Source organism: Nicotiana tabacum, chromosome 11, assembly GCF_000715075.1.
Source record: "Nicotiana tabacum cultivar K326 chromosome 11, ASM71507v2, whole genome shotgun sequence".
In the NCBI taxonomy this organism is placed as follows: Eukaryota; Viridiplantae; Streptophyta; class Magnoliopsida; order Solanales; family Solanaceae; genus Nicotiana; species Nicotiana tabacum.
In genome coordinates, this window is record NC_134090.1 from 124,125,116 (window position 1) to 124,140,929 (window position 15,814).

The following is a 15,814-nucleotide window of genomic DNA, read 5'->3' on the forward strand; positions in this document are numbered from 1 at the left end:
TTTTGAAATGCAAGATAGGGGGTGTTGGGTTATGGACCGGGTTGACCCGGTTTGAAATGGACTGGGTCGTTTGGGAAGATTGGGCCATTTTTCGGGCCTGTGGCTTGAAATCGAAGAAGAAGCCCAATTCCGACTTTCTTTATATTTTCGCTCTCTTTTCTTCTTTTTATTTCTCTAAAACTAAATTATAAAAATACTTAAATTATTATTAAGAACTAAATTAAGTTATAAAAGTGCAAATTAACTTCCAATAACAATTAACGCACAATTAAGTAATAATTAAGCATAAAATTGTATATTTGGACATTAAATGCTAAAAATGCAAACGATGCCTATTTTTGTAAATTTTTATTTTTTTGTAAACAAACTTAATTACTAACAAATTATAGAATTAAATCCTACATACAAAATGCGATATAGTTTTGTATTTTTTATTAATTTAGCAAATAAACATGCACAGACAAATACAAATAATTATTCAAAATATCACAAAATATCACAAAATTGCACACCAAGGAAAATTATTTTATTTTTGAATTTTTGGGGAGTAATTCTCATATTGGGCAAAAATCACGTGCTTACAAATGGTGCTGAAAAATAGAAAAGAATACAATGATATTGACAGAAAAGCTGTAGAAAAGAACTTTCGTGCCAAGAAAATCTTGGTATGTGGTATAAGACCAGATGAGTACAATAGAATCTCAACATGTGATTTTGCCAAGGAAATATGGGAAGCATTGCAAACGGCACATGAAGGAACTGCTCAGGTTAAACAGTCTAAGATTGACATGCTCACCACCGAGTATGAGCTCTTCAAGATGAAGGGTGATGAGTCTATACAAGATATGCACACTAGATTCACATATATCATAAATGAGCTTCATTCACTTGGAGGAGTTATTCCCAAAAATAAGCTTGTAAGGAAAGTTCTCAGTGTTCTACCTGGCTTTTGGGAGAATAAGGTGAATGCTATCATTGAAGCTAAAGATTTACAAATTCTAACCATGGATGAGCTAATTGGAAATCTAAAGACATACGAGATGAAAAGGCAGAGAGACAGTGAAAGAAGAGAGCCGAAGAAAGAGAAGAACCTGGTGCTCAAGGCTGAAAACAATGACTCATGTGAAGAAGATAGTGATATGGCTTATCTCACTAAAAGATTTCAAAAGATGGTTCGAAGAAATGATGGTATACCTAAGAGAGGTAGTACAAGCAAACCAAAAAACTATGATCTCTGTCACAAGTGCGGAAAGCTAGGGCATTTCATCAAAGACTGCTCACTTCTGAAACAGGAGCATTACAAATACAACTCTGACATAGCAGCAAAACGGAACTTGGTTCCTGACAAATATTTCAGCAAAAAAAGTGCAACTGACAATATTGTGAAGCAAGCTCTTACTGCATGGGGAGACTCGTCCAGTGAATCAGAAGGGGAACCAGGTGCAGAAAACAGTTCCATGATGGCAATGCAAAATGAAGCAAAGGAATAAGATTCATTATTTCCATTGATGGCTCAGTCTGATGATGATGAAGAGGATGAAAGTGATGAGGTAAATTTCAGGGATGTTTAGAGAAATCTGAAGTCCTACTCTTCAAAGAAATGGATATCTCTATAAATGTTTTAATTGATGCATATTATAGTTTTGATAATGATAAGGAAGCCCTGACCATAGATCTAGGAGATGCTGAACAATCTAGAGATGATCTGGTGGTCTGTATGGTGGATTTAAATGAGACCATAGCTAATCATGAAAAAGAAAAGGAAGCTCTAACTGAAAAAATAAATAGTGTAGAAAATTATAGATGACTTGATGTTAGTAGTTGTTGACTTGAAGAAAACCATAGGAAACCTAAGCAAAGAAAACAATGCCCTAGAAGAGAAAATTGTTGATACTGAGTAAGCAAGGGTTGACTTTTTTGTGGTTATCACAGATCTAGAGGAAACCATTGAGGGAATCAAATATGAACATAGGCATGTAAGTATTGAAAAGGGGAAGGGAGTAGCTAGTGAGACATACATCAAACTTGAAAAAGAATTAAATGATGTGAGAACTAGTCTAAGTGGTGAACTCGAGAAAAATAGGCAGCTTCAAGCTAAATTGAAAAAAGTAAAAATTGATCTTGAAAAATCTCTCAAGTGGACTTGGTCCTTAGATGTTGTCATTGCCATGTACTTCAACAATAGTGGAAACAGACAGGGAATCGAGTTCCAAAAGGAGAAAACTCCTTACAACCCTCACAACAAGTACGTCACACTTCCTGATAACTGGCTTTGTACCCACTGTGGGAACAATGGGCACTTCAAAGAAAATTGCCATGCCAGGGTTCTATCTTTATAGAAAAACAAAGTGTTTGTTGAAAATATGATTATTAAAGAGGGACCAGGTACCACTTGCAAAAAACGAATGCTGCCTACATAGACTTGAAAAGCTCTTATTCATCCCTTTTCTCATTGTAAGGGACCCAAACTAGTTTGGGTTCCTAAATCTAACCCATAATTTATATGTGCAGGGAACAGTGAGAGGAAGCGGATTGCAATGGATTAAGGACAATGGATGCTCAACATGACTAGAAACACGATGGATTTTCTCTCATTGAAAGCCCTGCAATGAGGGAATGTATCCTTTGGAAATGAAAATAAAAGGATACATTCTCGGTGTCGTAAAGGTTGGAAAGTCTCTTTCATACTCAATTGAAAACGTGTACTATGTAGATGGCCTGAAGTACGGTCTCTTGAGTGTCTATCAAATTTGTGATAAAGGGAACAAAGTAGAGTTCTTGTTTAAAGTGTGCACAGTTACTAATCTGGTAACTGGCGAAGTGGTCCTAGTAGCCAAAAGATACAAGAACATCTACATTGCTAACTTTGAATCTCTACAAGATGGTGATATGAGATGCTTAAAGTCAGTTGATGATGACGTAGAACTTTGGCATAGAAGATTGGGGCATGCAAAATTGATTCAGAAGGACCTGGTTCGTGGTCTGCCAAATTCAAGATTCACTTGGACACTGTTTCTTAGAACAAAAGGATGAGACTTTCGAAGTATTTGTGGCCTTTGTTAAGAAGATCCAAGTGAAGATGGAATTGAAGGTATCATGCATTAGATCTGACCACGGGACAGAAGTTGACATCGCCAAATTTGATGAAGTTTTGTAACAAAAATGGGATCACTCACAACTTCTTAGCACCAAGGACTCCACAGCAAAATGGTGTTGTTGATAGAAAGAACAGAACTCTGGAAGACATGGCACGGACAATGCTCATTCATAGTGGAATCGCCAAAAATTTCTGGGCAAAAGCAATAAGCACTACTTGCTACTTGGTGAACAGGTATATAATCAGGTCCCTCCTAAACAAAACCCCCTATGAGCTGCTCAACGGAAGAAAACCAAAGATAACTCATCTGAGAATCATTGGATGCAAATTCTATGTTCTCAACAACGGGAAGGACCGGCTTGGGAAGTTTGATGCAATAAGCGATGAAGGAATCCTTCTGGGATAGTCCCCTCAAAGCAAAGCCCACAAAGTCTACAACAAAAGGGCACACTGTGTGGAAGGATGTGTTCATGTGCTATTCAACGAGACACCCTCCTCTAACAAAGGAGGAAACAGTGATGATCAACATAATGAACCACTTTTGGTCCCTGGGAAATATCTTATGTTTCAAATAGGAAGGCTGATATGAAAAACATCATCTTCCACTTCTCAAGAGGAACCTGGTACTTAAATTACTACTACTGAAGCTGAAGAAAGAGTTGGAGTTGCAGTACAAGGCACTCCACAAGTGGAAGAACAAGGAGTGCAGGGAAATCCATTGCAATGCAAGCGGAACTATATCAATTTGAAAGAAACAAGGTATGGCACCTGGTACCTAGACCCTCAGACAGAACCATCATAGGGACCAGGTGGGTATTCAGGAATAAGCTGGATAAACATGGAAATACTACAAGGAACAAAGAAAGGCTTGCTGTCTAAGGATACAATCAGGAGGAAGGGATCGATTATGATAAGACTTTGCCCCAGTAGCTCGCATGGAAGCTACTAGGATCCTCATTGCCTTTGCTTCACATATGGAATTCACCCTATTCCAAATGGATGTGAAGAGTGTCTTTCTGAATGGTTTTCTCAAGGAAGAAGTCTACATCAAGCTACCTCCAGGTTCTGAACGTCATGTACATTCTGAACATGTATTCAAATTGGATAAGGCACTATACAAATTGAAGCAGGCCCCTAGAGCCTGGTACGAGAGACTATCCAAGTTTCTCCTGGAAAATGGCATCACAAGAGGAAAGATTGACAATACATTGTCTTTGAAAAAATGAGGAAGGAACCTGCTCATTGTTCAGATTTATGTGGATGACATCATATTTGGAGGTACAACTGACTCATTATGTGAATAATTTGCTAATCTAATGGGAAGTGAGTCTGAAATGAGTATGATGGGGGAACTGAATGTCCTCTTGGTCCTTCAAGTGAAGTAGTCCATAAAGGGAACGTATATCAGTCAGCAGAAACACATCAAAGAACTCTTGAAAAGGTTTGATATGGAAGCATCAAAGGTGACCGATACCCCTATTGCTACTGCTACTAAGCTGGACACGGATGATTCTAGATAACCTATAAATCAAATAATGGATATGGGAATCATTGGATCTATACTCTACCTTACTGCTAGCAGGCCAGACATTGTATTTAGTGTGGGATTATGTGCAAGATTCCAATCAAATTCTAAGGAATCTCATCGGAAGGCTGCTAAGAGAATTCTGAGATATTTTAAGGGCACACAGAACCTAGTTCTGGACTATCCTTCAGGTGAAAATTTCAACCTTATTGGTTATGCTGACATTGATTATGCAGGCTATCTGGTGGACAGGAAAAGCACATATGGAATGGCTCATTTTCTTGGATCATGTTTTATCTTATGGGGTACAAGGAAACAAAACTCAATAGCTCTCTCAACAGCTAAAGCAGAATATGTTGCAGCGGCCTCGTGCTATGGTTATTCACTGTGGATCAAGCAACAATTGGAAGATTTTTGTGTATACATTGATTGTGTACCGCTTTTATGTGACAACACCAGTGCTCTCAACATGGCAAAGAACCCGGTTCAACAGAAGAGAACCAAGCACATCGATGTCAGATACCATTTTCTTAGGGACTATGTGGAAAAGGGTCTTATTTGTATAAGATTTTGTTGCATAGAAGATCAAATTATAGATATCTTCACTAAAGCTCTGAGTAGGGAACACCTTGAAAAACAAGATGGCACTGGGGTTACTTAAACCTAATTGAGAACCTGGTTCTGCTGACATGACTATGATAGTCACACTAAGGTAAAATTGGCTAAAGTGTTTTCTGACTAGGCCTAACTCACATTTATGCCTTTGCAGATAAACATTCATGATGATCATAGAAGCTAAATGTACAGTGTTGAACTTCGGAGGAGAGCTGCAAACCCTTTTTTACAAAAATAGGTCAGCAACCTGGTTCCTGTACCACATGTTAGTAGTAATGTGTTATTCACATGCTTATTCAAAAGGATAGCAAAATTAATTCAACTGCCACATCATACGACTTTTCAGAGTCTGCATAACACGTCTTGTCTCTCAAATCCTTTCACTTCCTCTGCATGTTACGTATTCCCACAAACCTATCGTCATTTCAAAAACTATTTAGAACATGTTCCTCTCCCTTCTCATCATTAGATCTTTCTTCCATAAGACCCTCACACTCCCAGCAATTCTGAACAATTATCTCCCTTTGCATCTCTTTAATTTTTCCTTCAGAACTTTCTACCACTTCTCTCACCAAGGACAACAAATAATCGTCTCCTTCTCCTACCATCAACACCACTCCCACATCTCCACCTCCCTTATCACCACCACCAGAAACCCAAATCTTTACTATCCCTGATACTATTGTACCCATACCGGTTTCCTCTTCATCTCCAGCCACCTCTACTCCTCCGTCAAACCTTGTCTCACTTCCATGTGTTGCAAACCCTACTTCTCTTTCTTCTTCTGAACAAACCAAAAGTGCTACTCCTCAGGCGTCAGAGGTCTCTGAGGAAGATCCCGATCAGTACTTGAACTCCTCCGTTCTAGGCTCAGTGGCTCCCACGGAGTCACCAGAAAAGAAAGTGGCATTAAATATCATAGCTATCACTGCTAAGAGTCTTATAAATGAAGGAGCCTCCCCTCTGCCTGAATCTCAGGGGAAAGAAACTCCATTCTTAGGAGATGAAAGGACTCTGGTGCTTTTCGAGTTTTTGGCTCATAACACCGTCACAAAAAAAACTATTGAAGAACCTAATTCTCTTTCAGCTCAAACAAACCAGGAGGTTGCAGAAGAAAGAGGCTTCTGAGTCTGCCTTGCAGAAGAGTAAGCAGAGTATTAAGAAAAAGAAGCAGAGGTTGATGAAATAAGGGGGAGTTGTGGCTGACAAACACATTCCAGTGGTTGAGGTTGATAAAGATGATGTGTCGGAACCTAGTTCCTTAGTGAAAAAATCTACAAAAGTCCAAAAGTTTATGGTTGAGAAAGATTTGTTTGAAGGTGACATAGTGTGGCTGCTGCAAGCAGGAATGGGAAGTTTATTGAAATGTGTAGAAAACAAAAGTGGGAAACTGTGGGAGGACTTGATTCAATGAAGACCATCCCAAGTGACAGTGGCCTTGGGCAGGAGAGTTTGAGAACTCAGAAAAGTCTTGTGAGGTCGCACGTTTGACCCGGCAATCTCAGAGATGGCAGGTATGAGACAAGTTCTGGACTTAGGCAACAAGTGGAGAATCTGCGAGAGAAACTTCTTGACTAACAGTTGTCTGCAAATGCCCACATGGAACTGGTTCTCAAAACCATTGTTGCCTCCTCTTCGAAGCCTCCCTTTTCTAGTGCCCCCTAGGATCCTCTCAGTGGCCAGGTATCTTTTACTCTGATGTTTTGTGGCTGTTGTTTTCTTTTTATTTGTCTTTTTGTGATGGCATATTAGATTTCACCGTTGCTTCTCCTGTTGAAACAGTCTAATTTCTTATCAATGAAACAACTCTTCTTTTACTTGTACAATGCATGTTTTCCTTTTTGCTTCTCTTTTCTATCATGTTGTGTGCACATATGTGGCATGAGTTAGCTTTGTTAGACTTCTTTATGTCGTTTTATCTAATTGTGCCTTTTTGTTGATGCCAAAAGGAGGAAGAATCGATTAAACTAAAACTGTAGAAAGTAATTAAGGGGGAAGCATAGAGTCAGGGGGAACATATGCGGTTGCTGGTACATTATTTGATTAAGTTAAATAGTCATCAATGTTAAAAGTTTGTCATCATCAAAAGGGGGAAATTAATTGGTTTATGGTCTTTTAATCTATGTTTTCATGAACTAACAAACTTTCTGTACATAACCAGATAAAGGGCCTGAAGCATGCCTGGTACAATCAAGTTAATTAACTCAAGATAATATGGGCAGTGTGCCTTTAGATTCACAAGAACAAGATTACGGACCTAATCCCGTGGTGTTCCCCTGTCAGAAGAATAAGTCAACTATACAGCTGGAAAGCAAGTACAAAAAGTGACTGCCTGCAACTGTACACGCGACAGTACAGCAGATAGTGCAACAGTCGTTTCCCATTGGGAAGAGACATGTACTAACCAAGAATTGACATCACCCTTGTGAATTGGCATCACCATGGTGATGTCTTTTGTAGTATAACAACCTGGTGCAAGGCAAAAGACAACCTTTTTGAGCATTTTTAGTGATATTCTTTCAAGTGCCAAAAACACCTCTCTCAAGAACAAAGTTGTTGCAACCTCAAGGACCAGATCCAAAGATTGAAGATATCTTAAGTCCTTAGGTTTGTTGAGTCTTTGTTATTTGTTCTTCATTGTAACTCCTATCTTGCTTTATTAAAAGTTTTGTTTTAGGAAACTCAAATCATAAACCATCTGAGTTTGTGTCTTGGCTAGAGTTAGTTGAGTTGCGAAGTCTTTGTAATAGAATTATTACAAAGTGGCTTGTAATAGAGTTGTTACAAGTTAGTGAGTGATTAAGTCTTTGTAATAGAATTATTACAAAGTGGCTTGTAATAGTGTTGTTACAAGTTAGAGTGATTAAAGTCTTTGTAACTCGAGAGTGACAAAGTGGTTTGTGGTAAGAGTATCACAAGTTAGTTGAGTTGAATACTTTGTAATGGAGTCATTACAAAGTGGCTTGTAATAGGTGTTTATAAGTTAGTGAAGTTGAAATCCTTCCAGAGTAGGTCGTGGTTTTTGTCCCCTTGAGTTGGGATTTTTTCACGTAAAAATCATGTGTCTCATTTACATACTGGTTCAGTAGTTAGCACTGTGGGAACTTATATAGGACTAGATCTCTATACAGTTTGGTTCATTAGTATTTTCAGTGGAAACTCATAGAGGACCAGGTACTCTACAAATGGTGGACTCATATAAACTATCAAACTTTGTCGTGTATATTGCTATTTTGCAAACAAGAATGCCCCCTCTCTGGGATGGTGAGAGATCTGAATCTTCCTATGTTTTTCATCTCCGAATGGTGGACAATGTTGGGAAAAATAATATACTGCCTAGGAATAATATCCACGGTAAATGATAATAACACAAGAGAGTAACAACAACACCAAATCTTTTAACGGGGTAAAATACAATATTCGAGCGGAGCAATATAATACCACTATAATATTATAACTTGCTAGTGTCCAGAGACTACTACAACTTCATAAGAAATAACATTCTTTACTTTAAACACCACACTACGATATTACTCCAGTCTATTTATCTCACAGACTACAATTTGTGGATTACTCTCTCTAACTCTCTCTGGCTTCTCTCGATTTTAGTGTACTTAAATGAATAGTCGAAGCCTCCTTTTATAGCAGTGATGAACCGTTCCTCCAACCAATCAAAAGGCTGTATTTACAATTTACATATTGCAAATTGTCGTAACTTGTTCCACCATTCAAAACCAATTGCACAAATTGGTTTTGCTATTTGGTTTTGTTGTTATTGCAACTTGGTGTCATTTTTCTTTTTTTGTTTTACTTCATTTATTTATATGGGTCCCACAAATCTCTCTTTCAATTTTGATTTTTCTTTTTCATTCCAAGTTTTGATCTCAACCTTTGAAAATCTTTAAACTTGAGCAGCTTTATGAAAATATCTACAACTTGATCATGCGACTTTACATATTTGAGTTCTACTTCCTTCTTGGTAATGCATTCTCTAATTAAATGATACCTTGTGACTATATGGTTCCTTCGATCATGATACACCGTATTCTTCGCGAGTGCCTGTGCATATTTGTTGTCAATAAAAAACTATGTAGCTTCAATTTGCGGTAAATTGAGCTCCTTCATTAATCTTCCTTGTCAAATAACATTATAGGTACATGGTGTTGCTGCTACATATTCAGCTTCACATATCGAGAGAGTAATTATGGATTGTTTCTTTGAACTCCAAGAAATAACAGAATCACCCCCAAAAAAACAAAATACCAATTATGCTTTTTCTATCATCAATATCTCCCACATAATCACTATCACAAAATCCCATAAGGTTGAAATTATTAGAAGAAGAATAAAATAGTCCAAAGTCAATCATACCTTTTAGGTAACGAAGAATTCTTCTAGAGACTTTCAAGTGAACGGAGTTGGGAGCTTCCATAAAGCGGCTTACTATTCCAACTGCAAAGAGTATATCCGGCCTGGTACAACTCAAATACCTCAAACTTTTCACAAGACTTTTGGAAAATGTGAGATCCACTTTTTTCTCCTTTATCAAACTTGGATAATTTTGTCCCACTCTCCATCGGTGTGTTCATGGGGTTGCAATTGATCCTGTTGAACTTTATCAATATCTCTTTTGTAAAGCTTTCTTGAGAGATAAAAATTTCATCTTCCATCTACTTCACTTCTAGGCCCAAGTAGTAAGACATGAGCCCTACGTCCGTCATCTCGAACTCACGTGACATATCTTTCTTGAAATTTTCAAACAAGCTTGGGTTATTACCCGTAAAAATAAGATCATCAATATAAAGACAAATAATCAAGATATCTCCATTAGTATCAACTTTAAGGTAAAGAGCATATTAATGAAGACATCGAGTAAACCCATTGTCTTGAAAATACTTATCGATGCGACTATTCCATGTCCATGGGCTTGCTTCAATCCATATAAGGATTTCTTCAACCGCAACACTTTATCTTCATGGTTTTTGACCACAAAAGCCCAACGGTTGTTCAACATAGACTTCTTCTTCAAGATAGTCATTCAAGAAGGCTGACTTGACATCTAGTTAATGGATCTTCCACTTCTCTTGTGTCGCTATGGAAATCAACAAATGAATAGTCTCCATGTAGTCAATAGGTGCATAGACTTCTTCATAGTCAATGACTTACCTTTGCTTGTAGGCCTTAGCCACATATCGTGCCTTGTATCTCTCCACATCTCCATCATCATTCTTCTTTATCTCGTATACCCATTTCACTCCAATTGCTCGCTGACCCTTGGGAAGAATTGTTAACTCCCAAGTGTTACTCTTCTCTATTGACTCGATTTCCTCATTTATGGCTTGTCTCCACCTATTGTCTATAACAGCTTCATCAAAGTTTATTGGTTTAGTATCAGCGAAGAGATAATACAAAAAATCACAATTAGTAAGTTCTTGTGTGCCATCATAGAGCTCTTGAATGCTCCTCGTCCTTTCCGGGTGTTCATTTGAACTTTCTTGAGACTAAGGAGATGCAACATTAGTTGGTATAGGAGGTGGAGTAGCATGTTGTATAGGTTCCATAGTCTCTAATTCTTCTTCATCAACAAAGTATGGAAGAAAATCATATAAATTTCTTCCTGAGCTTCCAAATTCCACGCCAATTCTTCATCAAATTCAACATCATGACTCACCACCACCTTACCGCTTCTTGGATTGCATAACTTGTAGCCTTTTGAACTCGTATCATAGCCACCAAACACTTGCTTGGCACTTCGATCATCATGCTCTGATCTTCCGTGATGTGGCATATGAGCATAGGCTATGTTCCCAAAGATTATCAAATGCTTGACACTTGGATTTCTTCCACTCCATGTTTTTTGAGGAGTTTGATCTCTAACATTTCTTGTTGGAGACCTGTTGGTCAAATAAACTGCACAAAAACAACCCCGGCCCAACATTTCTTCCACTCCATGCTTTTGCGATGGTCCACTATTCGCATATCTGAACATGTCATCGCATTTGTGATGACAACGGGAATAGGAGGGGTTTTGCTTTTGCGATAATTTCATCGCATTTGTGTCACGAAACTAGTTCGCCCTCCGTGAGCTGTCGTGACGGCACCTAGTCTTTACGAGTAGGTAAGCCTAACAATTGCGGAACATAAACGAAACTTGAGGAAGAAATAGTCAAAAACCAAAATAACTGAGTGGAACAATAGTTATAATGTTGCTCGGCATATACAACACAACATTCTCAAAACCAAGTACACTATCCCAAAACTCGGAAACTCACGAAAACACAAGCCTTTGGAATATCTAACAGTCTAATTCCAGAATATCTAACGAGAAAGAAAATACAGAAGGGCAACGTTTAACAGCTAGAATAGAAAGGAACTCCTCGGTTTGCAGACGCGACAGATGTACCTCAAAGTCTCTAGAGCAGTCGCCTCCCTCAAGGATGGTAGGCCTGAGTAGCGGTACCTAGATCTGCACATGAAAAATAAGCGCAGAAAGGGCATGAGTACACCACAGCGGTACTCAGTAAGTGTCAAGCCTAACCTCGGTTGGGTAGTGAAGAGGAAGGTCAGGGCCCTACTGAGGTTAAATAAAATATAAAGATCAACAGTATAGAACAGAACAATATAAATAAGTACAGCAGTAAAATAACACAGGATATACAGGACAACAACAACTATACAGAAATAAGGTAAACACAGAAAGGAAATACAACTCAGCACCAATAATAACAATCGGTGATCTCCCAGGATACCGTCCTGCAGTCCCATATGCACATATCCAATGGATCTCCTGGGATCCCGTCCCGTAGTCCAACTCATAGTGCGCGGAGATCTACCGGAATCCCGTTCCGTAGTCCCAAATGTGAATACCCAGTACTAGGGGAATCTATCGGGTGCATTCCCGTAGTTCCTTATAACTGTGCAGGGGGATCTACCGGAATTCCACATCCGTAGTCCCAAAATAAACATACAAGGGGGAGCTACCGGAATCCCACATCCGTAGTCCCAAAATAAATACGCAGCAGCAACAGGAAATTATACAGTAATGGAAAATTTCATATTAAGGTAAATAAGTGATTCTAGCCTAGCATGTTGCACAGAATTCAGGTAAGCAGGTTGGACAATTAAAGCAATTAAATCACTTAGACATGCTTTCCTAAGCTAACAACAGGCTTAATAGTACAAGTAATAAAAGCAGGAAAAGAACATACTAATAAATACTTAAAGAAAATTGAATTTCCAACAATATGCACAAGTACGCATTCGTCACCTCACGTACAAGGCATTTCAATTACCAAATATATCAATCCTAAGGGGAAGATCCCCCACACAAGGTTAGATAAGCCACTTACCTCGAACCGGCTCAAAATCAATCCGAGACCACGTTCTGTCCACCAGTACTCGACTCCAAATGGCCCAAATCTATTCAATTCAATTTTATAACATAAATAATACTTCAAGTAACTGATTTTACAAAGAAATTCTAAGCTAATACGCAAAATTAGGTAAAATGACCAAAACATGCCTCGGGCCCACGTCTTAGAATCGGGTAAAATTTACATTTCCAGAATCCCCACACTCTCACGAGTCTAACCATATCAAAACTATCCCAATCCAATATCAAATCCCCAATCAAAACTCAAATGTTTGGTCTAAGAACTTTTCCCCAATTTTCATACAAATTCCGAAATTAAAGGATAAATTCTTGTTTAGATTAATGGGTTACAAGCAAAAAGGAGTTAAGAATCATTACCCAATCGATATATCTGAAAATCCCTCAAAATCTCGCTCAAATCCGAGCTCCCAAGCTTAAGTTTTGATAAAAATGGCTAAACCCTCAATTTTAAAATCTTATATCTGCCCAGGCGCGTTCTTCTTCGCGAACGTGAGGCTACTATCGCGAACGCGATGCACAAAAGTCCTGCTGGCCAATTTCCTCTTTCGTGAACGGGAGGTCCACTTGCGAACGCGTAGCTTACACTGGCAGACCATACGCGAACGCGAGGACCATGTCGCGAACGCGAAGACCAACGAGTCTTTACCTTCGCGAACGTGGGACATCATCACGAACGCAAAGCACATTTCAGTTGTTTCTCCTAGATGCTCTACGCGAACACGAGACCCCCTCGTGAACGCGATGAATGTTTTCTCTACAACACAACAGCAGAAAATTTAAAATCTTTCCAAGTCCAAAATTGGTCCGTTGAGCCTCCGAAACACACCCGAGGCCTCCGGGACCTCAACCAAACATTTCAACTAATCCTAAAACATCATTCAAACTTGTTCCAACCTTCGAACGGTCAAAACAACGTCAAAATACCTATTTTTCATCATATTCAAGCCTAAGAATTCCAAAAACTCTAAAAATATTTTTTCGATCAAAAAGTCTATCACACCTCATCCGAATGACCTGAAATTTTGCACACACGTCACATTAAATACTACAGAGCTACTCCAACTTCCGGAATGGAATTCCGGAATTCCATTCCGACCCTCGAATCAAAATCTCACTATCGAACCAGAAACATCAAAAATTCCACTTTCGGTATTTCAAGCCAAAATTAGCTGCGGACCTCCAAAATACAATCCAAACATGCCCCTAAGCCCAAAAATCACCCAACAGAGCTAACAAAACCATCAGATTTCCATTCCGAGGACGTCTTCACACTGTTCTAACTACGGTCAACTTTCCAACACTTAAGCTCTCATTTAGGGACTAAGTGTCCCAAAACACTCTGAAACGCAAAACCGAACATCCTGACAAATCAAAATAGCAGAAATAAACTTGGGGAAAGCAGTTAATAGGGAATCGGGGCATTAATTCTTAAGATGATCGATCGGATCGTCACATCCTCCTACACTTAAACATTCGTTCATCCTCGAACGAGCATAAAGACATACCTGAAGTAGTGAAAAGATGAGGGTAATGGATGCGCATATCCTGCTCGGTCTCCCAGGTTGCCTCCTCGACCGGCTGGCCCCACCACTGTACCTTTACTGATGCAATGTTCTTTGACCTCAGCTTCCTAACCTACTTGTTCAATATTGCCACTGGCTCCTCAACATAGGATAGATCCTTGTCCAACTGGACTAAACTGAAATCCAACACGTGCGATGGATCACCGTGATACCTCCGAAGCATCGAAACATGGAATACCAGATGAACTCCGGCCAAGCTGGGAGGTAAGGCAAGCTCATAAGCAACCTCCCCAACACGCCTCAATATCTCAAAAGGGCTAATAAATCTCGGACTCAACTTTCCTTTCTTCCCGAATCTCATAATGCCCTTCATAGGCGAAACCCGAAGCAGAACCCGCTCTCTAACCATAAGGAAACATCACGAACCTTCCGGTCTGCGTAACTCTTCTGTCTGGACTAGGCTGTACGGAGTCTATCCTGAATCACCTTAACCTTCTCCAAAGCATCCTGAACCAAGTCTGTGCCCAACAATCTAGCCTCACTCGGCTCAAACCAACCCACCGGGGATCTACACCGCCTACCATATAAAGCCTCATACGGTGTCATCTGAATGTTTGACTGATAGATACCGGAGATGCATAATAAGGCTCTTGAGGTGTAGGAGGAGTTGGAATACCACTAGCTGCTGGAAGAGCTGAATGAACAAGGAGACTCATATAACCCCCACTATGACGACCTGTTGCTGGGGCACAGGCACTAGAGAAATGCCTGACTCTCAAGACCTCTTGGCCTCCCTCTCCTCTCTCTCCCTAGCATGCATACCCTCAATCCTCCTAGCAATGCTCACCACCTGCTGATATGAAATATCCATCTCCAACTCACGAGCCATGTTAGACCTGATGCTGGGGACAAGACCCTCAATAAACCGTCGAACCCTCTCGCGAACAGTAGAAACCAAGGTTGGTGTATGCCTAGCCAAACCAGTGTAACGGACAGCATACTCTGAGACAGTCATAGCACCTTGGCACAAATGCTCAAACTCTGCGTGACATGTTTCTCTGAGGCTTTGAGGAACATACTCTCTCAGGAACAGATCTGAAAACTGAGTCCAAGTCAGTAAAGCAGCCTCATCCGGACTATCTAACTCATAGGTGCGCCACCACTCATAGGCGGCTCCTTAAAGCTGGAAGGTAGTAAAGGAAACCCCGATCGATCCTGATATACCCATGGTACGAAGAATACGGTAACTCTCATCTAAAAATCACATAGCATCCTCTGAAGCTAGACCGCTGAATACAGGAGGTTTGTACCTCTTAAACCTCTTAAGCCTCAGTTGCTCCTCCTCGGAAGCCGCTGCCCTTCCCTCGGGCTGAACTGGCACTACAGGTGGTACAGGAATAATCTCAGGGACCTGCTCAATATGCACTTGTTGCTCAAGAGTGCGGGCGGCGGGAGTCTGTGCTCCTCCCCCGGCCTGAGATGTAGCTGCAGTAAAGGGAAACAACTGTGCCTGAGCCAGAGTGGTGTACATGCTCATGAACTGTGTCAGAGTCTCCTGAAGAGCTGAATTGTAGTAGCAGTAGGCGTGTCGGGTGCCTGGACTTCGACTGGAACTGCTGGTGGTACCTCGGTGGCAGCTCGTGCAGGTGCTCTGGCTGCAC

At 40.0% G+C, this 15,814-nt stretch overlaps 2 protein-coding genes across 2 annotated transcripts; both read left to right on the forward strand.

The window, feature by feature from the left end:
• The first annotated feature begins 584 nt into the window (after positions 1-584).
• On the forward strand, positions 585-1,490 carry LOC142165996 (uncharacterized). Its single transcript, XM_075224395.1, has one exon. It carries the CDS (start codon positions 585-587, stop codon positions 1,488-1,490), a length of 906 nt encoding a protein of 301 aa, XP_075080496.1.
• A 3,142-nt stretch (positions 1,491-4,632) lies between these two features.
• Positions 4,633-5,283, forward strand: LOC142165997 (secreted RxLR effector protein 161-like). Its single transcript, XM_075224396.1, has one exon. The coding sequence runs from the start codon at positions 4,633-4,635 to the stop codon at positions 5,281-5,283; it is 651 nt and encodes a 216-aa protein (XP_075080497.1).
• Positions 5,284-15,814: the final 10,531 nt, after the last annotated feature.